The following is a 26,633-nucleotide window of genomic DNA, read 5'->3' on the forward strand; positions in this document are numbered from 1 at the left end:
AGAATTTGATTAGGGTGTGTTTTAGTGTGTCTGTATATTTCATATTGTTCTAGTGTGTTGAGTTTTTAGTTAGAACAATATGAAATATACAGACACACTAATAATTAACACGGGTAAGATCGCCATTTAATCACCTATTTATACTCAAGTGTTAAAAGTAGTGTACGAAAGATTCAACATGGAAAAATTGAGTCGGGGTCTGGTAGAGATTACTGTAGATAAAAATCGAAGCTTCACTGTACTAGTTCATAGCCCCATTTTCCTACCCTAGCACCATGTGATCTGCAGGTTAACAGAGAGGGGATGCAAACAGTGGTCCTGAAATGATTAACATAGAAACCATAACAGACTAAAGGATGTAGTAATGTAAGCAATGTTTGTAAGTGATAGTAGAAGAAGAAAATGAAAAGGAAGCTTGTCTAGAAGAAAGAAAAACAGATAAAACAGTTTATAATACCTCGAAATAGATTCCATGCTCTTACTTTCTACTTTGGTGCAAAGAATGCCGTGATGCTTCGCATTTTTTTCCCAGCAGTCACCACAGCTGTCTTCTTACTGGGCCTGCCACGTTTCCGTTTGGGGAGAGGGTCATAAGACGAGATCCTCTGGGACTGTGCAGAACTCAGTGTTGGGCCCGCCCTCACTGCGCCTTCATTTAGTTCTCTGTGAAGCTTCTCAGCTGCATGGAAATCCAAATGCTCTGGATACTCCACAAGGGGTACTTCCTGTCCACACTCCGCACATCTCTCTGTTATAACATCCAGATTTCCTCTAACTTCACCATTACGAAATTCTTGCTGCTCGGCATTTGAGGGAGATGCCTGATCCTCGCAAACCTCTATGACATCAAAATCTTCGTCCTTATGTCCTTGCAGAACCTGCTGATTTTTCGAAAGGGATCTGTTAACAGGATGATGCAATGGGGCTACGTGGTCATAAGAATTCTTTTTATTGTGTGAACTCTCTTCAACAGTGTCCTGGCTCATATTTTTAGTTTTGTAAACATCAGCTTTTACGATTCTCGGTTTCTTCTCCACAAAGTCATCCTGTGTTTGACCACCCACAAAATGAGAATCTGGTGTCCTCGATTCATCACTGTCAGTCACTGGTATAATTTTATCTGTTTCCTTTTTGGTACTTTCACTGTTTGTTTTAGAATTTTTTGCTTCTTCAATTCGAAGTTTTAGTTTTCTTTGTAGTGGTGATGGCAGCAGTACCATCACATCATCATCCACCTGACTCAGATTGGGGAATATCTCACCAGGACTTATCCACATCTCACTTGTATTATCCGTAACAGCTTCATTTTGAACCACAGAAGTTGATGCTTCGGACTTCGATTCTGCTATTCTTTTTCTGTCATCTGTGGAATCTGAATCGCGTTTTTTATTGCACTTATTTTCGTTCTTTGATGTCTTAACAAGCTCTGGGCTTTCAAACATGTCGTCATCGCTCGCCACATCAATTTCAAGTTCAAAAGTGGGATGAAGGTTTTCTTTACACTTGTTTTCTGGCTTAAAGCCTGCATCACTTTTCTCGTCAGATTTAGCAATATTTTGTTTTAAAAACTTCATAAAAAATGACGTACTAAGAGAATTTCCACACCCATCACTATTCTTATCCATTACACTTGAAGATTTGCAATTCTCATTTTGTTTTTGCACTTCTACTGCATTTTGTTTTTGCACGTCCACTGAAATGTTGCTATTTGTATTGTTGATATTTCTGACAGCTCCATTATCCACTTCTTTCCCTTTCTGAGTTGTTTTGAAGAAGTCGTGGAGAGTTGAATTTTGTGCTACGTTTTCATCCACAAATTTTCCCACCGACAGACCCAAGAACTTCAATCGCGGATACCTGCAACAATTTCATATTTGTAAGCTCAATGCACAACAACAGGAGAGAAAAAAAGTTTTATTATCTTAATATAATCAACTTTGATTCATACATGTAACACTGACAGGTAAAAATAAAATCTATAATGTAACAATAAAATGCAATAGACTAAAAATATATATATATATATATTTTTTGTATAAACTTAAGTCAAATGAATTACTATGCACGAAACTTTTCTTGATTCTTCGACTCCAGTACTCATTCTGTAAGGTTCGGTTATCTTTGTTGACAAGGTGTAGCAACCACTAAACACTAAAACTGAATTGCATAGGCGTATGTCGTGAACCTGATGGGTATAACTGCAAAGCCTTGAATATTGTGGTTACTGATTGTTGTTTTAATAGAAACAGGAAAGTAAAACATTGGAAAATTGAATTAATTTTGTTTTCGAACATAGGTCTAGTAATTTTTTATCACAATGGTTGAGAAAATACCAGACACACCAAGGAACACCTTCAAACTCCTCCTCAGAAACAAACTGTTCACAAGGAGGCAGAGAAATAGTGGTTAGGAACAGGTTACTATCTGTTTACTATTTGTCTAATTCAATGTTGAGTTCCCTTTGGTTGGCAGCACTGCCGTAAGGCAAGGCCGGACTAGATCCCTTAGCTTAACTGCAGGGTTTTAGTAAATACGTCCGTAGAGAACGATTCTTCATTACAATTCATTGGTCAGCAGAAAAGGTACATAAGTAAAAAAAGTCGATTTTTCTAATGTTGTTGTTGTTTTCTAATGCCAGGCGTTTGACAATAAAGTCATTTGACCTCTTGCACTCCAATACTTTTCAAAGATATTATCATGGCCAGCCACTGAAGCACAGATTTTGAGGTGTTCCGAATCCATTTCTTGGTTTGAGTTGCACAATGGGCAGTTAGGGGACGAATATATTCCAATTCTATGCAGGTGTTTGGCCAAACAATCATGGCCTGTTGCCAATCTAAATGCAGCTACAGACGATTTTCGTGGTAAATCGGGAATTAACTGTGGATTTTGATGCAGAGAGTTCCATTTTTTCCCTTGGGATTGAGTTATCAAATTTTGTTTGTTGAAGCCTAAGTATGTAGATTTAATAAATCTCTTCACAGAGTAATACGTAGATTTAGTAACAGGTCTGTAAGTAGCAGTGCTGCCCTTCTTTGCTAAAGCATCTGCATTCTCGTTTCCCAGGATTCCACAATGGGATGGTATCCATTGGAATACAATTCTTTTATTGAGTGATATTAATTGAGAGAGCATTTTAGTTATTTCTGCTGTTTGAGATGAAGGTGTGTGTTTAGAGAATATTGATAGAATAGCTGCTTTGGAGTCCGACAATATAACTGCATTCCTAAATTTATTGATGTGACATAGAAGATTCCTGAGACTTTCACTTATTGCAATGATTTCACCATCAAAACTTGTTGTTCCATACCCAAGAGATCTCTAAAGTGAGAAGAGACAGCACGTAACACCTGCACCGGCACCTTGTTCTCTGGAGATCAAGGATCCGTCAGTGTATAAATGAAGCCAGTTTTGTGGAGGGTACCTAATATTAATTGTCTCTAAAGACAATTGTTTCAGCATTTCAGTGTTTACTTCTGATTTCAGTATTTCTTCTGTTAAATTTAGATTATATTCTATATTTGATTTTTCTAATGTACCTAATCACATAAGTCTAGTACTTTTTATAATTTTTTAAATAATAAAATTTCTTGTATTTTCAATTGAAAAGGGCCTTACTTTAACCAACACACATGAATTTCATTATTATACTTATATTCAGTTAAGAGTAAATTAAAAAGAAAGTCTCTCCTGAAAAATTATTCTTTTTGACTTATGTGCCTTTTCCTGCTGACCAAAGAATTTATCTCTAACCATAATTTGTATTGAGAGGGAATCCCATGCCATTTCGCATTACTGTAATTCCGCATTTAATTTAATTTCTTTTATTATAACCATTCTGCAATACAAAGTTTTGATTTTGATTTCAAAGGAAAAGAGACATCAAACTTACCACAGGTCCTGGTTGTCATGGCTGCCTGTATTGCTCCTTTTAACCAGCTCAAAAGCGTCAGCTGCAATTTTTTCACGCTCATATGAGGTCAGAGGCCCAGAACGTGTAAAAGATGAGCTGCGTGAATCAATATCTTGATGGTAAGACACAGTAAGCAGTTTCGCCCGCCTCTTGTTCTGTAAACAACATGGCAAACTCATTATCATATCAAACTATGTGAAAAACCTATCACATTCTATCAAAAGGTTGGTTCAATTAATGTTTTTATTACAATGCATGGAATTACGTTTTGTGTTCCCCATACTAAGTACCTAATTTCAATTGATCAGAATTGACAAAACATATATTAATAGTGGGTACAGTAACAAATGTTGAAGACAAAACGAAAAAGACACAAATGACAAGACTCAAAGAAGTTAGCAACCAGAACTCAACATTTACATTAAACATTTAGGGTTTTTCCACCTACAAATTCATACCCTGGACAGAGATGGAATCCACATACATTGGGTACTGAGGCAAGCACAGTCACTCCTAGAAGCAATGAGGATGACTAAAATGGAAATGTTAAGGACTAGCTAATGTAGACCGCATAGTAGCTTAAATAAACAAACGAATAAATGGATAAACAAACAAATGAGTTGAAGAAATAATTTATTAAATAACGAACAAATGAATGAATAAACGAACGAATGAATAAAAGAATAAACAAATAAACAAGTGAATGAATAAATAATGAACAAATGAATAAAATAATAAAAGAATAAACAAGCGAATGAATACATAATGAACTAAAGAATAAACTAGCAGAGTAAATAATGAATAAATGGTGAACGAATGAATAAACAACCGGAGTAAATAATAAATAAATGAATAAATAAACAAATTAACAAATAATGAACGAATGCATAAGAGAATATATGAATAAACAAGCAAATGAGTAAATAATGAATAAATAAACGAATGAATAAATAATGAACGAATGCATAAGAGAATAAATGAATAAACAAGCAAATGAGTAAATAATGAATAAATAAACGAATGAATAATGAACGAATGCATAAGAGAATAAATTAATAAACAAGCAAATGAGTAAATAATGAATAAATAAACGAATGAATAATGAACGAATGCATAAGAGAATAAATTAATAAACAAGCGGAGTAAATAACGAATAAATAAACGAATGAATAAATAATGAACGAATGCATAAGAGAATAAATTAATAAACAAGCAAATGAGTAAATAATGAATAAATAAACGAATGAATAATGAACGAATGCATAAGAGAATAAATTAATAAACAAGCGGAGTAAATAACGAATAAATAAACGAATGAATAAATAATGAACGAATGCATAAGAGAATAAATGAATAAACAAGCAAATGAGTAAATAATGAATAAATAAACGAATGAATAATGAACGAATGCATAAGAGAATAAATGAATAAACAAGCGGAGTAAATAACGAATAAATAAACGAATGAATAAATAATGAACGAATGCATAAGAGAATAAATGAATAAACAAGCAAATGAGTAAATAATGAATAAATAAACGAATGAATAATGAACGAATGCATAAGAGAATAAATTAATAAACAAGTGGAGTAAATAACGAATAAATAAACGAATGAATAAATAATGAACGAATGCATAAGAGAATAAATGAATAAACAAGCAAATGAGTAAATAATGAATAAATAAACGAATGAATAATGAACGAATGCATAAGAGAATAAATGAATAAACAAGCGGAGTAAATAACGAATAAATAAACGAATGAATAAATAATGAACGAATGCATAAGAGAATAAATGAATAAACAAGCAAATGAGTAAATAATGAATAAATAAACGAATGAATAATGAACGAATGCATAAGAGAATAAATGAATAAACAAGCGGAGTAAATAACGAATAAATAAACGAATGAATAAATAATGAACGAATGCATAAGAGAATAAATGAATAAACAAGCAAATGAGTAAATAATGAATAAATAAACGAATGAATAATGAACGAATGCATAAGAGAATAAATGAATAAACAAGCAAATGAGTAAATAATGAATAAATAAACGAATGAATAAATAATGAACGAATGCATAAGAGAATAAATGAATAAACAAGCAAATGAGTAAATAATGAATAAATAAACGAATGAATAAATAATGAACGAATGCATAAAAGAAAAAATGAATAAACAAGTAAATGAGTAAATAATGAATAAATAAATGAATGAATAAATAAATAATGAACGAATACATAAGAGAATAAATGAATAAACAAGCAGATGAGTAAATAAATGAATGAATGAACGAATGCATAAAAGAATAAATGGATAAACAAGCAAATGAATAAATAAACGAATGAATAAATAATGAACGAATGCATAAAAGCATAAATGAATAAACAAGTAAATGAGTAAATAATGAATAAATGAATAAACGAGAGAATTAATAAAAGAGCAAACGAATAAACAAACGAGTGAATAAAAGAATAAATTAATGAATGAGTAAACAAACAAATGAATAAATAAATACAGAAACTTTTTTCCCCCAATGCCATCAGGTTGTCATTTGACATTTCTGGTATCTCATGGCAAGGACTTATTTGTAACCCACTTCTGAGGTTACTTCTAAATTAATGACAGGACAGGAAGGGAGGGCGCATGACCCTGTGCCCTTTCAAAGGAGCTGCGCCTGCTTCAGACTCCCATAGAAACATATAAATAAAGTTTTATTGTATATAAACAAAAAAGTAAACAAAGAGGGAAATCAATAATTAAAAGAATAAATAAACAAAATACAAAGAAGCATGGTAAAATCACAGACAAGGAATGTTAGATGCAAGAATTCCCAACATTACAAGTACAGATAGACCCAGATTGTGTGTTCCACTTACTTCTTCCAGATCTTTCTCAAGGCGTTCAGCAACTTCAGCAGACAACTCTGACAACCAGAACTGCACCTGGCGAGCACAAATACAATGACTAGATATAAAAGTATATGGAGCATTTAGTACGCATATAAAAGTAATTCAGTTTACCTGAAGATGAAGGTAGGTCCAACCTTCAAAACACCGTGATTCTTATTCAATCAACAAAGAGAACTCTAAGACAAAGTGGGCTTTGATAAGGAGTGGCAGAAAACTTTTGACATCACGAAAATACGTGAATACTCCGCACATAATTTTTCCGGAATTTAGAGAAGAAAAACTGGGATGCATGCATTACTTGAAATAAGGCTGATACCACTTCGCTTCAAACATTGGATCCTGTTATACGTACTATAGCGTTGTCCCGCCTCGCACCTCGGTCTGTGTGGCGTAGAGTTGGGCAACATGATTCTTTTTCAAAAGTTGATTCCAACGATTCAATCATACATTACGAATCGATTCTAACGATTCTTCCCAGTCTGCTATTCCAACTATTCTTTTGAACCGTCAATGAACAACTCACAGGATTCTTCCCTTTACAAACCAGAGGTAGAAAAAAAACGTGAGACATTGAATGGTTTCTTCCCTGATTGGCTGGAATCATTCATCATGATCTCCATTAGTCGACAAAATTATCCAAGATAGTGTTTCCTAATTTGTTATTGTAAGTAGAGTCTCAGATACTTCTACAACAGTATGTGAAAATTATGACGTGTTTCTTAAAACAGATATTTTATTTAGTTTTGGAGTACATCATTATGTAGGATTAATTTCTTGTAAATAAAGCAAAAATTATAGCCAACTTTCTTTTTCTTTTTTTAATATTCTCTCCTAAAATTAGGGCGTGCGAATTATTTGATAGTGTGGAGTATTCGCGTACTGTCAGTGACACAGTTCATCTGCCCTGGAAGGAATGCGGAGTTGGGGTAGTAGTTTCGCACTAGTAGTCGATGGAGAGAAAGTTAGAAATATAATGTAGCATGCATTCTAAAAACATTGATTTACCAATTCCGCGCCATGTTACTATGGAGTACACTACACATGAAAGTTATATTGCTACGTTTTAACTTTGAATATATATTTACACCAGCAATTCTATTAAGCAAACGTTCACCTTCGTCTTCCAAGTACAAATGAAGAGAGAGAAATGTTTCTTTTTTTTTTTTTTTTTTTTTTTGAGAAAATAGAAAGGGAATTAAGCAGAGGGTATTCACACCAAAAGTACCATTAGCCAGCCACTTGCTCCAAAGTTAGCCACACACTCATCTAAATAACACCCCTAACTTCCCCAAGGTTCAAGGCAGATGAGCTGTGTCATCGACAGTATATACGGTAATACAAAAATATACAGGTCTAAACTTACAAACAAAAACAAAGTAAAGAAATATCAATGAATTTTGGTTCAACACAAAATGTTGTTGTTTTCTAATGCCAGGCATTTGACAATAAAGTCATTTGACCTCTTGCACTCTAATATTTTTCAAAGATATTGTCATGGTGAAAATGGCAAGTTGTAGCCGATTTAAGTGAACACCATATTTTAACGTTTTGGTGGCTACTTCATTCACACACAACCCCCAGAATGTCTGGAGGACCACACCTGCTGTTGGTCGACGGGGAGATCTTGTTGATCACCAGCTTTCCCTCCTTAAGTCACTGGAGGACGATTTTAGTGCCATAGCAGGTCAGCACTAGGAACAGAAAAGTAGGAAGGGTAGGAAGGAAAGTGAAATGAACCCCTAGGCCCCAAATGCACTAATTCTGTCGGGATCGAAGAAAGTAAGAGTTCAATCAGAGGACTGGATAAGAAAGGGTAAAGAGGGAATTAGGTATTGAATAGAGGAAAATTATACCAAATTCGGCCAATAACTCATCAAGCTGACCAGTGCTAATTGATGAGTAGCCCCTCCCTTTAGTTCAGCTCGTAAAATTATGCTTACTAACAGCTGCACCACGGGAAGGTAGGGATGGGACGTTGGGTATTTGTCCAGGTTGGTTCCTTAAAGCCTTCAATGGGAAGGATTAATAGCTCTCCCCCCTGTATTCGACAAATACCGTTTTGCAGCCTCACCACAAAATGTTGTTGTTTTCTAATGCCAGGCGTTTGACAATAAAGTCATTTGACCTCTTGCACTCCAATATTTTTCAAAGATATTATCATGACCAGCCAATGAAGCACAGATTTTGAGGTGTTCCGAATCCATTTCTTGGTTTGAGTTGCACAATGGGCAGTTGGGGGACTGATATATTCCAATTCTATGCAGGTATTTAGCCAAACAATCATGGCCTGTTGCCAATCTAAATGCAGCTACAGACGATTTTCGTGGTAAATCGGGAATTAACTGTGGATTTTGATGCAGAGAGTTCCATTTTTTCCCTTGGGATTGAGTTATCAAATTTTGTGTTGAAGTCTAAGTATGTAGATTTAATAAATCTCTTCACAGAGTAATACGTAGATTTAGTAACAGGTCTGTAAGTAGCAGTGCTGCCTTCTTTGCTAAAGCATCCGCATTCTCGTTTCCCAGGATTCCACAATGGGATGGTATCCATTGGAATACAATTCTTTTATTGAGTGATATTAATTGAGAGAGCATTTTAGTTATTTCTGCTGTTTGAGATGAAGGTGTGTGTTTAGAGACGATTGATAGAATAGCTGCTTTGGAGTCTGACAATATAACTGCATTCCTAAATTTATTGATGTGGCATAGAAGATTCCTGAGACATTCACTTATTGCAATGATTTCACCATCAAAACTTGTTGTTCCATATCCAAGTGATCTATAAAGTGAGAAGAGACAGCACGTAACAAATGCACTGGTACCACAAAATGTAAACTGAAAGATATTACTGTGAATGTAGACCTCAAAAATAGGAACATAAAATATTGAAGGCAGGGTTCCTCCTATACAGGTGAGCTCTTCAAATGATACCCATTACACTACTGGCCAATTTCAGAACAATGTACAGAGCATGAGAGGAAGTATTAATTATATGCTGTATATACATACTTGCTGCTTTGTAGCTAATGCCTGCTTTCCAGGGAACTTCTTGCAGCAGCCGATTGACTTAGAAATCAGCCGCTGTGTAACAGGGTCGTGATCAATGCCTCGTGCTATGTTGTACAGCCATGTCCTGAAAAAATAAAATATTAGTGAAATAAGTATATCCTCAAATGCTTAAATGAGCATGAGAGAAAAAAAATTTCCTTGCTAGTGAAGTCAATGCTTCATTCTAACAAATGAAAGAACTTTCACCAAATGACCAACAAATGTACTAGCAACAGCTTCAAATCTTAACTTACTAACCAGACTGAATAATCTACACAAATTATAACAAAGAATTTACAAATTCTCAGTTATCATGGCAGTATAATTAATGTCTAATGGATCACACTGATGCTCGGTTGCAAGAAACCTGTTCCATCAACTGCTATTCTCTCGTTAAGTAACGGATCTTTAAACTATTGCAGTCTTTAAAGTATAGGTCGTTGCAAATGTGACATTTAACGATCTGTTAGCTATTCCATCTTTAAACAGAAAAGATTCAAAACGACAGAGCCATCGTAGCCGGCGCAAATAATTCGCTTATTATACGTGCATGTCGCTATGGTAATTTTGTGTTTCTGTATAGTCACTGCTTTCAAACTTCTCGTAGAAGACAGGCATCAATCACAAACACTGACCCAGGGCAACATGCAACGATTCTTGGTACAGACTGATAGAGAAGTAACCCTTCCTGTTTTGGTACATCTCATTCAAGTGTCCACTAGAGCTTTGAATTTCCATATGGCTACAGTCTATGCACCAATAACACTGGGAAAATTGCAAATTGAGAAGAAATGCTGTTTTACTGTTTGTACAGAATTTCCTTGAGGCATAGCATTGTATTGTTCTCTCATTCTTGCAATACAGTCACACACAGTGGCGGCTCGTGATAAAATATTGTGACAGCGACGTGAGATTCGAACTCACGACCAGCGTCCCGCAAGAGAGCAGACCGCGCGTGAGCCGACGCGGGCTTCACGGAGCACTTTGGGATGGCGCGCAGCGGAGAGAAGTAAGGGGAAAGGGCCTACGTGGCGAGGGAGTTTGCGCGCGCATCTTCTGCTTGCCTAGAGAGGCCGAGAAATCCGTCGAAGTGGAAGAATCGCGAATTCGAACTTTCGAGGCTACGTCGCTGTGGTTATAAATTACGGACGCGAAGGGACGAGAGCAGTTTTTCAGTTGATTAGTCAGCCAGTCAGTGACTAAGCCAGAGCAAGCAAGCCAGTCTTGTGTACCGGAGTTCGACTCGAGTGTGCGTCCGCGACTGTGTCAGCATCCGAAGGCCTGAGTTCGAGTGCAGTGGACCGCAGTTGGAGGGACCTGAGTTCGAGTACAGTGAACTGTCTCTGAAGGTCTGTGGTTCGAGATACTGTGAACTCGAGTGACTGAGCTAGAAGAACTGTGAACTGAGAACTGATAGTTCTGATTTGTAAATAGTGCTTTGTAAATATTAGTTAAGATTAACAGTTCATTGTTGTTCGTAATAGTCCAAGTAAATTGTCATAGTCATCGGTGGAGTGCTATAACGAATACTGTGTTGAGTGAAAATCCAATTGTTGACGAGAGCGTTTAAGGCGAATTGTAGAAAGGAATTATTGTTGGAAGAATAAAATCCTATTGTTGATTTGAAAGAAATTGACAATATTATGTGTGTTCAAAATTTTGTGGTTCCAAAATCGAAGAGAATTTGAAATCGTACGTTTAGTCTAATATGAAATGTCATGATTCCAATGTTTCACTATCGAAAAAAACCGTATATAAATTCAAAACAACATATAATAATAATAATAATAATAATGAAACTCAGTCTTTTTATTTCCAATTTTTCTTGGTAAGCCAGTTTACCCAATTCTTCACTGTTCAAAATTACTTGAACAGAGTTCATTGTTTACGTTTGTTAAAAATGAATACATACCACAGTCCCGTTATTTACAAATGCGTGTGTTCAGTAATATATTTTGATTCACAACACACTGATACGCTATAGCCTATACCAGTACTGTAATCCCACTCGCATAGATTACTATAAATACATGCCAGTAAATATTATTCTTAGATATTATACACGGCCATACAGATACTTAAATTCATACCACCACCACAGTCAGCCAGCACGTGTTTAAAAGCCAAACTATGCTATTATGCCGACACTGAAGTATAATAATTCACAAACTACACTCTCGTAGCAGCACATCCATGTAAGTAAACATTCCTACAGTCAGATGCTGACATCTACAGACTATTAAATTTCCTCCTCGAGATATAGCATGTGAACGATAGGCATCGATGGACCTGACATCTGTAGGATAGATTCACTGTTCACTTAACGCTTTGTGCTCTTGACGAGTCATAAGTGGCCAGCTAAAGACAATTTTCTCCTGCACATGCGTGAAATTCCTGTAACCATCTCGAAAAGAGCACGGCTTGTACGTGAACAGATGTTGCCAAGTTTACATAAGAAGTTTATGCAAGATGCGGGAAGTTTAAAATACTCGGTTCTGATATTATACATCCCCACTACTTCAATACGGTATCAAATAATAAAACTAGTCGTGCATTAATGGAAACAAGGTGTTCACGTGCTCTTGTGCTCATATTGACGCACCGCCATTGGTCACACATCTTATTATTCTACAAACTGTAGATTTATAAACACGAATATGATCCACTATCACATCCTGAAATGCTCCTATTGCGTAATAGCACAAGGCAATCAACAGTTGTTACTTGCTAATACTGTCTTACTGCGTACAATTTGTTTTCCAATATGATGCCCCATTTCATGCAAGAGAGTCATGAATTTGTCTTTCGATAATCTAAATCTAACCTTAAAATCAATATTATCGTATTCTTCTAGAGGATTCGATCTGTCTCTTAGTATTCTTGGTCTTGGTAGATGTTGTACCATATCAAACATAACCTCTACGCCAGACGATTCTATAATAGTAATAAAATTGTTTTATTCACAAAACTTTTCCTATACACACATGAATCTCGAGTTCACTGTGATATGGTATATTACATTTTACTTACCTGTTTCTGATGATAACATATCCACGAAATTACTTAAAACTGTCAGATACAAAAACAAGAAATATAAGTACAATATGGCGGCTAACGATTCGTTAACAGTTTACAGCTCTGATTTTCGACCTACAGTTTACAGAATGCTTTAACGAACCAATAGCTTTAAAGGTCGTTCTTGCAACGCTTACTGATGCTAAATGAACAGTTATAGGACCAATAGCTTTTAACGAACCTATAAATGCTTTCTTGCAACCCAGCATAAGTCTGCAAATTAAATGAATAGCTGTAACTTAGAACTAAATATTTTTAAAATGGATGTTATTAAATATAAGCTGACCCAGTTTTCTCATCAAAATGCTGCTGAAGCTTGCTTTCGCTGAACTGCAGGAGATCAGCCATCACTTTGCAGCCCAGCTGTTCTGTCACAACACAGCCGAACTTGCCTCCAAGATTGCGCACCTTATTTATGGGCAGTGTTTTATACAGTTCGGCCACTCCTGCCTGGGGTAAGATGCTCTGGCGGTTCGGTTTATGCAGTCCACATGCCAGCTTGGCCAAAATCTGTAGCAAAGATAGCCATCAAATCCCTCAGTACGAGATATTAAAGATTTCGTAATACAACTTTCAAAAAAGACGCTTAACATTTTTTCTTATTTAAAATTGAAGTGTTGACAGCAAAAACCGGACAAGCCCATAAGTTCAAATATTGAGTATAGTACAGTTCTCTTCTCTTCATTTCAAGCAGCATCTATTGACATAAGTTTCTACAAAAACCGGATTTGTGCCACTGAAAAGAGTGTTTGAAAACGTAGCATTTTTGCAAAAAGCGGATTAGTCCAACGTCTTTCTAGCAAAAGACAAACTTATCCAGTTCTTGTTAGAAAATATCATGAAGATGGCATTAGTGTTGACTTCTTTTGTTTCAATGCCACATTAGCTGTTATTGGTTAAATATTTCGTTTTACAAATGAATGATCATCAAAATTTGTATGATCATCAAAATTAACCATATTCAAATATGCAATGGCCAAAGAAGAGGAAGAGGAAAGAAAAAAAGGAAGACAAAATAAGAAATGCCAAAGTTAAAGGTGAAGAACTTATAAGTTATGTTGGGAAACTGATTTCAAGATGTGTGAGAACAGCAATATAATAATAATAATAATAATAATAATAATAATAATAATAATAATAATAATAATAACAATAATAATAATAGTAATAATAATAATAATAATAATAATAATATTTTATTATTGAGCATAGTTTGTGTTATTAGAATAATTATATTTCGGGACGTGATATATCTATCATACTAAGAATTCAAAAGGACATAAATTTAGAAAGAGAAAAATACACTATCAACCAAAAAGTAATTGGGTACTGTTTTCTCCCCTTTAGAACCTCGTGGTACCACCTTTTATTGCTATAACAGCAGCCACCCTGTCAGGCATATTCTCCACTAGTTTGTGTAGATATCCACTAGAATGCGTCGCCATTCCTCTCAGTTGGACAATAGAAGTTGGCCACATCTCCCAAGACTTCAGTTACCAGTCCAATTCGGCCCAAAAGTGCTCAATGGGATTGAGATCAGGACTCTATGCAGGCCAGTCCAACCGGTGAACATTATTGTCTGCATACCACTGCATAGTAGCCATCGAAACATGGGGCCAACTTCCACTGTGCCATGTTGCAAGAGGAATGGCAACGCATTCCAGTGGATATCCCACACAAACTAGTGGAGAGCATGCCTGATAGGGTGGCTGTTGTTATAGCAACAAGAGATGGTACTACGAGGTTCTAAAGGGGCAAAAACAGTGCCCAATTACTTTTTGATAGATAGTGTACAATACTGTGTTTCTTGTTCAGGAAATCATTCCAACATTAAATTTTTAATTTAATAAAACACTTATAAAGTATTTATTTGTATGTTTTTGTTTAATTTTTCATATGTGTGATTAACTGTGTTTTTAATATAATTTTTCTTTGAATTACGCTTAGATCTTTATTCGGACTAAAAGGAGGTTAAAAACGACAAAATTCCAGTGCAGTGAACAGTAATCATCTCTCTGTGTACTATAAAATATTCTACACAGAGTTCCACCACCTTTTTCTCCAGAAGAAAAGCACTCGTTATTATTATTAATAATACAAACAAATAAGTATGTCGCGATATTGTGGACATTCAGTAAAGTGTGTCATCAGTCAAAAAAGGTTGGGAACTACTGACCTAATGGATCCACATGTTGATAAAAATGCATTGAATGCATGGTTAACAAATGCTGGTAGTTATGATTTTTTTCTATAAAATATTTTCCTCGAATATAACACGCACCATGGATTTTTAATTTTAAAAAAATACGGAAAAAGGTACATTTATTTCACGAGTAAATACGGTACCTATTTTAATGGTTCTTCATAAAAAAACCAGTCATATGTTTAACAACACCCACAATGATTTTAACAGAGCACTCAGAAAGTCCTGTATGGCGACACACCCATAATCTAATGGAACCACATGTTGATAAAAATGCATTGGTTAACAAATGATGGACTGTTTCCTGTCACAAACGCTTCAGCTGTGCAATTACTCGTCAATGCAGACCTTGTTATGGGCTATTCCGGCAGAGCAGCGGAAGCCTGTCTCCTTGTACACAGCAGCCCTCATCTCCTCCACAATAATGCCAGCAACAGCCAGCCTGAGCTGCACGGGATCCTGTGTCTCGTAGGCACAGTCCAGCCAGGACGCTAGACCATTCTGCCTCATCTCTGCAAATAAACACAAGTGAACTGGCTTTCTTAACATCCTCTTATAACAGAAAGTAAAAGAAACCACGCATCTCTTATTAGGAACCTATGTCTTCACCTTCATCACATGACACATTCAGTAACTTCCTTTTTTCTTGGATATACAATTAAATATTCACACGTGATAAAGTTCAACCAGCAGCATTTCAGCAGAGCCCTTCGGCAGGGAAGTAGACATTCAGGCCCTCTTACAGGGACTGAGCAAGTGTCCTATGCAATATCACTACGCTATGCTGCTTTTTGAAGTAGTCTACAATATTTCTTCATTATCCTTAAGTGATTGGTCACAGAATGTGATAAACACGCTAAACAATCCATTATTGTTCACACAAAATGACAGATTTATGCGGATTTTAGAATAAATGCTTGTTTTTATTCCATCATTTTATGAAGTATAAATAGAAATCATTGTGTTGCTGCAACCCCTCTCCCCCCATAAAAAAAAAAAAACAGATTTTCATGGAACTGGAAATAGGCCCACAAGTTTTCGGTATTTCAGATGTCGAAAAAATGTTCAGCTCCCCTGCAATCGAAATTGTCCAGCTTCCCTTACATTGTTAAATGTTCAGATTACTTGACATCGAAAGTGTTAACCTCCAAGATAACGAAAATGTTCAGCTACCCTGCAATCGAAATTGTCCAGCTTCCCTTACATTGTTAAATGTTCAGATTACTTGACATCGAAAGTGTTAACCTCCAAGATAACGAAAATGTTCAGCTCCCCTGCAATCGAAATTGTCCAGCTTCCCTTACATTGTTAAATGTTCAGATTACTTGACATCGAAAGTGTTAACCTCCAAGATAACGAAAATGTTCAGCTCCCCTGCAATCGAAATTGTCCAGCTTCCCTTACATTATTAAATGTTCAGATTACTTGACATCGAAAGTGTTAACCTCCAAGATAACGAAAATGTTCAGCTACCCTGCAATCGAAATTGTCCAGCTTCCCTTACATTGTTAAATGTTCAGATTACTTGACATCGAAAGTGTTAACCTCCAAGATAACGAAATGTTCAGCTCCCCTGCAATCGAAATTGTCCAGCTTCCCTTACATTGTTAAATGTTCAGATTACTTGACATCGAAAGTGTTAACCTCCAAGATAACGAAAATGTTCAGCTACCCTGATACCAAAAGTGTTCAGGTTCCCTAATATACAAGAATTCAGCTTCCCTGATCCTGAAAATGTTCAATTATCCTGACACCGAAAGTGTTCAGCTTCCCTGGAATCGAAATTGTCCAGCTTCCCTTATAACATTAAGTGTTCAGATTCTTTGGTATCGAAAGTGTTAACCTCCATGATATCGAAAATGTTCAGCTATCCTGATACCGAAAATGTTCAGGTTCCCTAATATACAAGAATTCAGCTTTTCTGATCCTGAAAATGTTCAACTATCCTGACACCAAAAGTGTTTAGTTTTCCTGATATGAGAAGTGTTCCTCAACACAGAAAATGTTCGCTTCCCTGAAATCGAAGTTGATCAGCTTCCCTTACATCGTTAAATGTTCAGAGATTCTTTGGTATCGAAAGTGTTAACCTCCATGATATTGCAAATGTTCAGCTAGCCTGATACCGAAAGTGTTCATGTTCCCTAATATACAAGAATTCAGCTTTTCTGATCCTGAAAATGTTCAACTATCCTGACACCAAAAGTGTTTAGTTTTCCTGATATGAGAAGTGTTCAACACAGAAAATGTTTGCTTCCCTGAAATCGAAATTGATCAGCTTCCCTTACATCGTTAAATGTTCAGAGATTCTTTGGTATCGAAAGTATTAACCTCCATGATATTGCAAATGTTCAGCTAGCCTGATACCGAAAGTGTTCAGGTTTCCTAATATACAAGTATTTAGCTTCCCTGATCCTGAAAATGTTCATCTAACCTGACACAGAAAGTGTTCAGCTTCCTCAAAACAGAAAGTGTTCAGCTTCCCTGATACCAGAAATGTTGAGTTTCTCTGCTATCGAAAATTGTCGAGTAAGTCTGAAATCGAAAAATTTTCAGCATCCCTGATACTGAAAAATTATTCCGTTTCCGTGATATGAAATACCAAGTTCACGCACGCACACACACGCACAGACTCTCGAATTCTTTTTGTCCCTCTGATCTTACCTTCATCATTGCTGTCAACATCTGTGAATCCCACTACAAATGTTGTCCCCAACTGTGATGGCTGGACTCGATCCAAGGTCTTTAGGCTCTTGATACGTCTCTCCACTGCTTCAGTAACATCAATGTAAGCCTCATCAACACTTGCTCTCTCGACACAGTCACTCAACTGACATAAAACATTCACTACTTCCCGACCAGCTTCTCGGTATCTGCAAACAGTTTTGTATTATGTAACTGCAGAAATCATAGAATTAACAGGTACGACAAGCTCTGTAAAGCATAAACATAATAATAATACAAATACAAATGAGTTTCAATAATGCAAATGTAGAGACCCAGAGTTCTCAATCAGGTTTGGACTTGCAGAAACCCTGGATCCAGTAGCATGTATAATACCGGGTGGGGCAGATTGAACTCATGATTTTGACTTACGTAAATCCGTCTGATAGTTGGGGTGGACATGCCATAACATTGGTCAAGGTATGCCATTTAAGATTAGAGTATCAATTGTTTAGTTTACATGACAATGATTTCTGTTGTAGAATAACTCTTCTCGGGTTCTCAGCCAGGTGAGTTGGAGATTAGCTTCCAAGCTTTTGACGGCTAGCTCTGCCATCTTCTTCAGGGACGTCCCTGAAGAAGATGGTAGAGCTAGCCGTCGAAAGCTTGGAAGCTAATCTCCAACTCACCTGGCTGAGAACCCGAGAAGAGTTATTCTACATCAAACGCCGGGAAAGCCTCAAGTCATACAATGATTTCTGTTGTGTTACTGAAATCAACGAATCTGAATTATTTCAGTAAATGTACTGAATAAATGTGCCTGATTGATAAGCAGAACATTGTGCATTCATTATTGAAACATTTTTTAAAAAAACCGGAGACTCAGTGATAACAACACAATCCATAATCTTTCCATTGTTACGTCATTGTAATATTGACATCGCCAGAATTTGGTATCGACACAATGGGATGACATCACACATGGTACGGAATTCGATGAAGACTCTATGAACCGTGTTTGGACACAGAATTATTTCCCGCTTTGGTGATATCTCTTGGCCAGCTCTTCACCTGATTTAACTGTTTGTGACTTTTTTTTGTGGGGTTATTTAAAGAGCAAAGTGTACGAAACTCGTCCACAAATTTAAATACCCTAAAGCAGAGAATTAGTGAACAAACTGATGAAATTTCTCCAGACATGCTACTGTGAGTCATGGAAAATATCATGACTCAGGTGAGAGAGTGCATCACCTTCTAATATATACTTACTTACTGGCTTTTAAGGAACCCGGAGGTTCATTGGCGCCCTCACATAAGCCCGCCATCGGTCCCTATCCTGAGCAAGATTAATCCAGTCTCTATCATCATATCCCACCTCCCTCAAATCCATTTTAATATTATCTTCCCACCTACGTCTTGGCCTCCCCAAAGGTCTTTTTCCCTCCGGCCTCCCACTAACACTCTATATGCATTTCTGGATTCGCCCATACGTGCTACATGCCCTGCCCATCTCAAACGTCTGCATTTTATGTTCCTAATTATGTCAGGTGAAGAATACAATGCGTGCAGCTCTGCGTTGTGTAACTTTCTCCATTCTCCTGTAACTTCATCCCTCTTAGCCCCAAATATTTTCCTAAGAACCTTATTCTCAAACACCCTTAATCTCTGTTCCTCTCTCAAAGTGAGAGTCCAAGTTTCACAACCATAAAGAACAATCGGTAATATAACTGTTTTATAAATTCTAACTTTCAGATTTTTTGACAGAAGACTAGATGACAAAAGCTTCTCAATCGAATAATAACAGGCATTTCCCATATTTATTCTGTGTTTAATTTCCTCCCGAGTGTCATTTATATTCGTTACTGTTGCTCCAACCTTCTATATATATATATATAAAAAAAAACACATGCACGCACAGACTAGGAGCATGGTGTTGATGATTATGATAATATTGATGGTATTGAAGTACTCGTGTTGCAGCAAATGTGAGCATTAGGAATGGAATTTTGATAGTCAGTGGATGATACTTACTTTGTAAGATCTGCCTTGCCCCTGACTGCCGGAACATGTACAAGTTTTATGTCTGGACATTTCTTCCTTGCCTCATCTCCTCTCATACTTCTCGTGACTCCAAAATCGCGTGCCTCATAGTTGACTGCTATGATCCTGAAAGGGAATGTACGTCAACATGTTTAAATTAATTAAGAACTTGTAAAACAAGGTTTATTAGCTACACAGGGTATGAAAAATCCCTTCTCTCTAAAGAAACTACAAACTTCATTTTTACAATTCAATATCCCACAACGAACATTATTACTGTTATTGCAAGTTATCTTGAACTTTCTGAGCGGGGACAGAAGGGCAGAGGGAAGGAAGCGTGTAACGTGGGTGGAGCCAACTGAGTTGTTTGCGCATGCTCCACATCATAATCTCTTGTCAAGAAATATAGAACTATTTCCTTCACTGCATACCAGTAGTGTTAACATGGAGCAGCAACCACAGGGTAGTAATTATGGTGAAATCACACCACTACGGAGAAAAAGTAACGCTGTTGTCCACAGCGGAGAAAGAGAAATTATCGCAAATATAATTAAGTGTTGCGAGGAGGAAAAATTAAACAAAATAAATGTTTGCTGGAACCTCTTGATAATGAATATGAGAGAGCGGCTAAATACTCTGGCAAAAGTATTAGTTCCGTGAAGAGAATTAAGAATAATACTGAATTACAACCGAATTAACCTCACACTACTCCGGGAAAGAATAGGTATGTCATGTTTAGAAATTATTGCTATAAAAGTTATGTACAATAGTGTGTGTACTGTGAGCGACATAATGAATTACTGTTGTAAGTTATTATTTTGTTATAGTCTGCAAAACATATTATTTTATTCCAGAATTAGGACTTGTGTAAAGTTGAAGTGGACGACTTGATCGACATGTCATTTGGGATACAATCGAAGAATTCTATCTTATTGAGAAAGTAGTACCTACGATTAAGAAGATAATTCCGAATGGATGATGCCATTGACGAAATAATAATTAATTTTGGACCAAGCAATGATGGCAGCAATGATAAGGATATGGATTGTGTATAATTGTAAATTAATGTAAATTCAAATAATAAGCCTGTAAAATATTGTTATAAGAATATGTATATATCAGCTGCAGGTGTAAGTCATGCAGACCTATATAATGTATAGAAATAGCTGTAGTAACTCCTCCATTGCCGGTCCCCAGCCCGGATGAGAGAGGAGGAGTGTACAAACGATTATATTTAAATACTTACTAATTACAGGTTAATTAAAACCTGCTACGAAACCATGTTCTCCTCTCAAAACCGGAGTGTCGTGAGATGATGATGTCTATATTGAACCAAGTTCTTTTACAGTAGAGAGCCGTGAAGTGAAAGAACCAACGTTTTCTGAAAAGAGTCACATTACCCGAGGGAGGGGCATCCTTGCCGTGTCGTTACGTTGATGAGTACATGCCGTACCGAGCAGTACGAAAGACGGACTTAGGGGATGTAAGGTTCAAGATAACTTGCAATAACAGTAGTTGACCTGAACACGAATATTCTGTAGCACTCTTTTAACTATGCAAAGTAGAGCGAAGGTTGGAGTTGTGAAGATATGTACTATACTCCAACAAAAAGAAAGTCTCAGGGGAATGAGATGCAGCAGGGTGATGCAATGAATGAAAAATGTTATGTTTTATTTAACGACACTCGCAACTGCAGAGGTTATATCAGCATCGCCAGATGTGCCAGAATTTTGTCCCGCAGGAGTTCTTTTACATGCCAGTAAATCTACTGACATGAGCCTGTCGCATAAGCACACTTAAATGCCATCGACCTGGCCTGGGATCGAACCCGCAACCTTGGGCACAGAAGGCCAGCGCTATACCAACTCGCCAACGAGGTCGACTGCAATGAATGAATGTTGATGTCATAAGGTCACACACGTGGGTACATGCATCTCCATTGGCTAACTTTCAAAGCACAAACGATAACACTGATACACACATATTTATACTACCCTAGTTACAAAATTAGATCACGGTTAATTTCCTGGTCTTTTAATCCCTCCAAACAGGAAATAACATATGCAGGAGAGCGCATGTTTTTTAAACTGACGTTATAACAGTAATATTATCTAGCTACTTCGTTCCAATAGATGACGCAATAGTAAACACATTCCTTCCACGGTTAATCTCCTGGTTGGAGAACAGTAGATTCATTAGCATGTAATTCTGGGAAACATTTTCGAGGAACAGGTAAGCATGAGTGGTTTAGACGAGGAATGGGCAAACATGTTTACAGAGGGACCAAATGAAAAACTAAAATTTTTCAGCAGGCCAAAGGCTTTTATTAGTTCATTTTCCTTCAGTGTTTATTTTTTTTAATCTGAAAAAGCACATAGGCTAATTGTCATAAACTCAGAACTAAGTTAAACTTAAATACATTTTCTGAATAATGGCAAAGAATCATTCATACATATCCAAAAAACAAAATTCATTTATTTAAAATCTGGGAGAAAAAAAAATCGGCTTATTTCTACTATGTAAGAAAATGCTTCCACAACCCTCATCTTTGAACACTTGAGATTCTATGTGAACTTTCCGTTTCTTGGAAGCACTTGCTATTGTTCGCAAATTAGATACTGTGATACAAATACTACATGAACACAAGACGATGTTTACATGCAAGCTAGTGAAATAGATGTCGCGTTCTGACACATTTTCCACATCACATGTCACAAGCAAATGGATCACCATTTAAATGTAAAATATTATTGTTAATTATATCGAAATACCACCGTCTTCGACAATATATGTCTCCACTGGCACTAAAAATTCTTTCTTGCTAGTGCAGTCCAGAACCCCAAACACCCACTGTCCAGAATTTTGCACCTGGACCTTTCGAGCAAACTTAAGTAACGGTGCACTTAAATTAATTATAGTGGTGATACATCCAAATACTCATTACTATGTACAACACGGGTAAATGTTCAGCACATCACCGCCACTTCTTAGCAACGCCATATTATTTTTGGTCCAGGGAAAATACTCATATTTTTTTAAAAGTGTTCTTATAAAATTCGAATATTTTCCCTGGACCAAAAATACAATATGGCCTCACTACAAAGTGGCGGTGATGTGCTGAACATTTAGGCCTAATGTAATATATGTTAACAGTGTCGTGTAATGCATTTCTGAACATTGCTATAATACAGCAGAAGATTACTGATATTGCGCCCCCCCTGTTCGAAAGAACAGTCAAACTACATATCCAGTCCCATTCGACTTCTGACATTCAAAAATAATCGGTAGGTAGGAAATTAGTCATTATATAAATAGATCAAACACAGACAAATATAATATAGGTTAGGTGGCACCTTGTACACTTACCCTCCGCCTTTCCACTGGTTGTACTGAACTACAGCTAGAGGCTTTCCTTTTAAGGAAGGATCTTGACGTACCTCTACTTGACAATAGAAGCAGTCCATATCAACCAAAATCACGATGCGATTCATTTTGCCGTGTCGAATTATGAAATGCTGAAAGAAAAAGTACCAAAATTGTATGTTAACAAAATACCATGAGACCCAGCGTCGGGTGTCCCACGTGTAACAATAATACGATACCTTATGAAATATAATATGTACAACACAGAATTAAAATAATCCAATCCACAGGCTATCAACATATTTTCTTGTTTTGAAGCACGTTTACAGCTACGCGCCTCACTTGAAGCGCCATATTGCCTTACCAACCTGTAGGACAGTGATGCCAACCTGTCAGCTAGTCATTATGGTACCAACAGCAAATAAGACGAAGAGCATGGTCATAGGAAGAAAAATAAAGAAGGTAAACGTGCGAATGAGGCAGTAGAGCAATTGAACAGCTTCAAATACTTGGGATGTACTATAAGCAGTAACATGAGCTGCTGCCAGGAAGTCAAAAGGAGGACAGAAATGGCAAAGGAAGCTTTTAATAGAAAAAGGAACATTTTCTGCGGTCCTCTGGAAAAATAACAACGGAAGAGATAGTGAAGTGCTTTGTGTGGAGTGTGGCATTGTATGGGCCAGAAACATGGACATTACGACAAAGTGAAATGATTTTGATAATGTCAGAAACTTGTATATTGATAAGCAATAAGTGAATAATGAATAATCCCACAGCAAGTGTGGAAGTGCCTCCCCACACTGGCAAAGTCACGTGTAACGCATATTTGAATATAATTAGCCTACACATAACTGTAACATCTTCTGAAAAAAAATGCTTTGTGAAATGCATTGCATCTCCTTGTAATATCATTTCAATCTTCTGTATCAGAAGTGATTCCAGTGTTGACGTGTTTAATACTAACTTGAATTGTCTGATTTTTTTTTTTCTGTATGAGAGTCACTGAGAGGCACACTTAGTACTGCAAACACAACTTTACTCATTGTTTTATACTCACTTTAATTTCTGAAATCTCATATGTGCAATTCTTTCATAACATATTTAGGAAAAGTACATTGATAAGTTGCAAATTTCTCTTCAAGTCTGCCATGTTCACCTTCATTAATCAAATCTGGGAATCTGTGAATAAAATATTCATGAGATGAATATGAAACTTTTTCTGTGCAAAATACCTACAACTTCTGGATGCTTAAGAAGTTGTCTCGATTGGAAATTTCTTTACATTTTTTTTTTTCACCTTTCAGAAGAAAAAAATAATAAACCTATGTACAGGATGGACGGCAAGTAACTAAGTATAAAAAAGGCATATAAAATCTACATTTACAATGCTAATTTATTGAAATTAACTTGATGTGTAGAATATTAAATGGGAATACCAATGCATACCAGGGCATATAAAAAAAATTCCGAAATTCAAAACGTGCGGGTGTACAAAAGTTGTCTTATAGTCTCTACTGTAAGCAGTAAAAAAACTAGATCCCTGATTACATTTTTCACCAAGATGCAGGTGGTCTAAAGATTATCGTATAAAGTAAAATTTTTATTTTCATAATTCTTCGGTAAATGGTCGATGAGGCTCAAGTCACTTCTTTTTTTTTTTTTTTAATTGTCTGAAAACCTTTTAAAGCTTAAGTTTCCATTTGGTATTACGGACTTGTGTCTAGGTGAAATACAGGTCACAGTACAGTAAAGTGATCAATTTGCTTTAAATCTTATTTTTCAACATTTTGCCGGTATTAACGGTTTATGTCGACATATGCCCTTAGTATCATCACTATAAATGATGTACTGGAGAAATATTATGTTGATCACCAAAGATTTTATGCCTCTGTACTTAAACTAACAAGTGACAACACTGTATTAACCCTTCAATACTCGCATCATAATTCTTGACACCAGTACTTGCCCGTATTACGTTTGTAATCCATCTTTTTTTTTAATAAACAATTCTTTTGCACGAATCAATATGTAAATTTACTACATACACTGTTATATAGGTATTCTATTAAACTGTTTGTGTTATAACACGATATAATTCAATATTTCAATCATGATGTCAATGTAATATAATTACTGGTTTTATGATGGGAAGAATGCAATAAAAGCTCTATTGTTATTATTACTTACCTATTTACTTATGGCTTTTAAGGAGCCCGAAGGTTCATTGCTGCCATCACATAAGCCTGCCATTGGTCTCTATCCTGTGCAAGATTAATCCAGTCTCTATCATCATATCCCACCTCCCTCAAATCCATTTTAATATTATCCTCCCATCTACGTCTCGGCATCCCCAAAGGTCTTTTTCCCTCTGGCCTCCCAACTAACACTCTATATGCATTTCTGGATTCGCCCATAGGTACTACATGCCCTGTCCATCTCAAACGTCTGGATTTAATGTTCCTAATTATGTCAGGTGAAGAATACAATACATACAGTTCTGCATTGTGTAACTTTCTCCATTCTCCTGTAACTTTATTCCTCTTAGCCCCAAATATTTTTCTAAGAACTTTATTCTCAAATACCCTTAATCTCTGTTCCTCTCTCAAAGTGAGAGTCCAAGTTTCACAACCATAAAGAACAACCGGTAGTATAACTTTTATAAATTCTAACATTCAGATTTTTTGACTGGATGACAAAAGCTTCTCAACCGAATAATAACAGGCATTTCCCATATTTATTCTGCATTTAATTTCCTCTCGAGTGTCATTTATATTTCTTACTATTGCTCCAAGATATTTGAAATTTTCGATGTCTTCAAAGGATAAATTTCCAATTTATTGTCATTATAATATAGACTTAATTGTTAGTTATTATAAAGTACATTCTAGAGTTATCTCCTGCTTTTAAAATTTAAGTCACTATTGGGTTCAAGTACATGTCTGTTTCACATGAGAAGAAGTCATTGTTCTGTATTATCAAATATGTCCACGCAATCATTTATTTTGCAGAATAAAATAACCACTGCAACAATAGAAAATATGTGTAAAAAAGTCTTATAGGGACAAGTCATTTCGAAATCGAAAATATTCTCTTGTATTCTCTCCTGTTAAAAGCACTGGTGTTATATTGCCACAAAAAAAACTTACAATTACATCCAAACACTTCAGACATCAGAACTAAACTGTAACAGGAAGGTACTGAAAATGTCACGTTCTCAGCATTGAAACAGAGAAGTAATGACGTAATAATCAGCAGTGGATTACAGATGTATGCCACACGAGTACTGGTGGGTTAATGAGAAAGGTTGTAAGATTTATTTTCCACTGTTATTACATTCTAGAATATAAAAGAATAGCATTAATGATCACGATATTCTTTCTTTTTGAGCTTAAACAATGTACTGCTTTCCACATC

General features: G+C 36.1%; 1 protein-coding gene across 1 annotated transcript; it reads right to left on the reverse strand.

Annotated features, from left to right (window-relative positions):
- Positions 1 to 249: 249 nt before the first annotated feature.
- Positions 250 to 23,588, reverse strand: PolH (DNA polymerase eta). Its single transcript, XM_069842368.1, has 10 exons — positions 23,459 to 23,588; positions 23,223 to 23,371; positions 19,848 to 19,982; positions 17,817 to 18,025; positions 15,504 to 15,667; positions 13,239 to 13,462; positions 9,839 to 9,962; positions 6,798 to 6,863; positions 3,893 to 4,068; positions 250 to 1,857 (listed from the first exon to the last, which is right to left on the reverse strand). Exons 2-10 carry the CDS (start codon positions 23,345 to 23,347, stop codon positions 486 to 488), a joined length of 2,595 nt encoding a protein of 864 aa, XP_069698469.1. The 5' UTR covers positions 23,348 to 23,371; positions 23,459 to 23,588; the 3' UTR covers positions 250 to 485.
- Between the last annotated feature and the right edge of the window lie 3,045 nt (positions 23,589 to 26,633).

Source organism: Periplaneta americana, chromosome 12 (genome assembly GCF_040183065.1).
Source record: "Periplaneta americana isolate PAMFEO1 chromosome 12, P.americana_PAMFEO1_priV1, whole genome shotgun sequence".
Classification (NCBI taxonomy): Eukaryota; Metazoa; Arthropoda; class Insecta; order Blattodea; family Blattidae; genus Periplaneta; species Periplaneta americana.

Coding starts and splice junctions, on each gene's coding strand:
- PolH (XM_069842368.1), bottom strand. CDS start 23,347: ATGAATCGCATCGTGATTTTGGTTGATATGGACTGCTTCTATTGTCAA. Junction 13,463..15,503: donor CCGGAATAGCCCATAACAAG/GTCTGCATTGAC, acceptor TCTTTGCTACAG/ATTTTGGCCAAGCTGGCATG. Junction 9,963..13,238: donor CATTTTGATGAGAAAACTGG/GTCAGCTTATAT, acceptor TTATTTTTTCAG/GACATGGCTGTACAACATAG.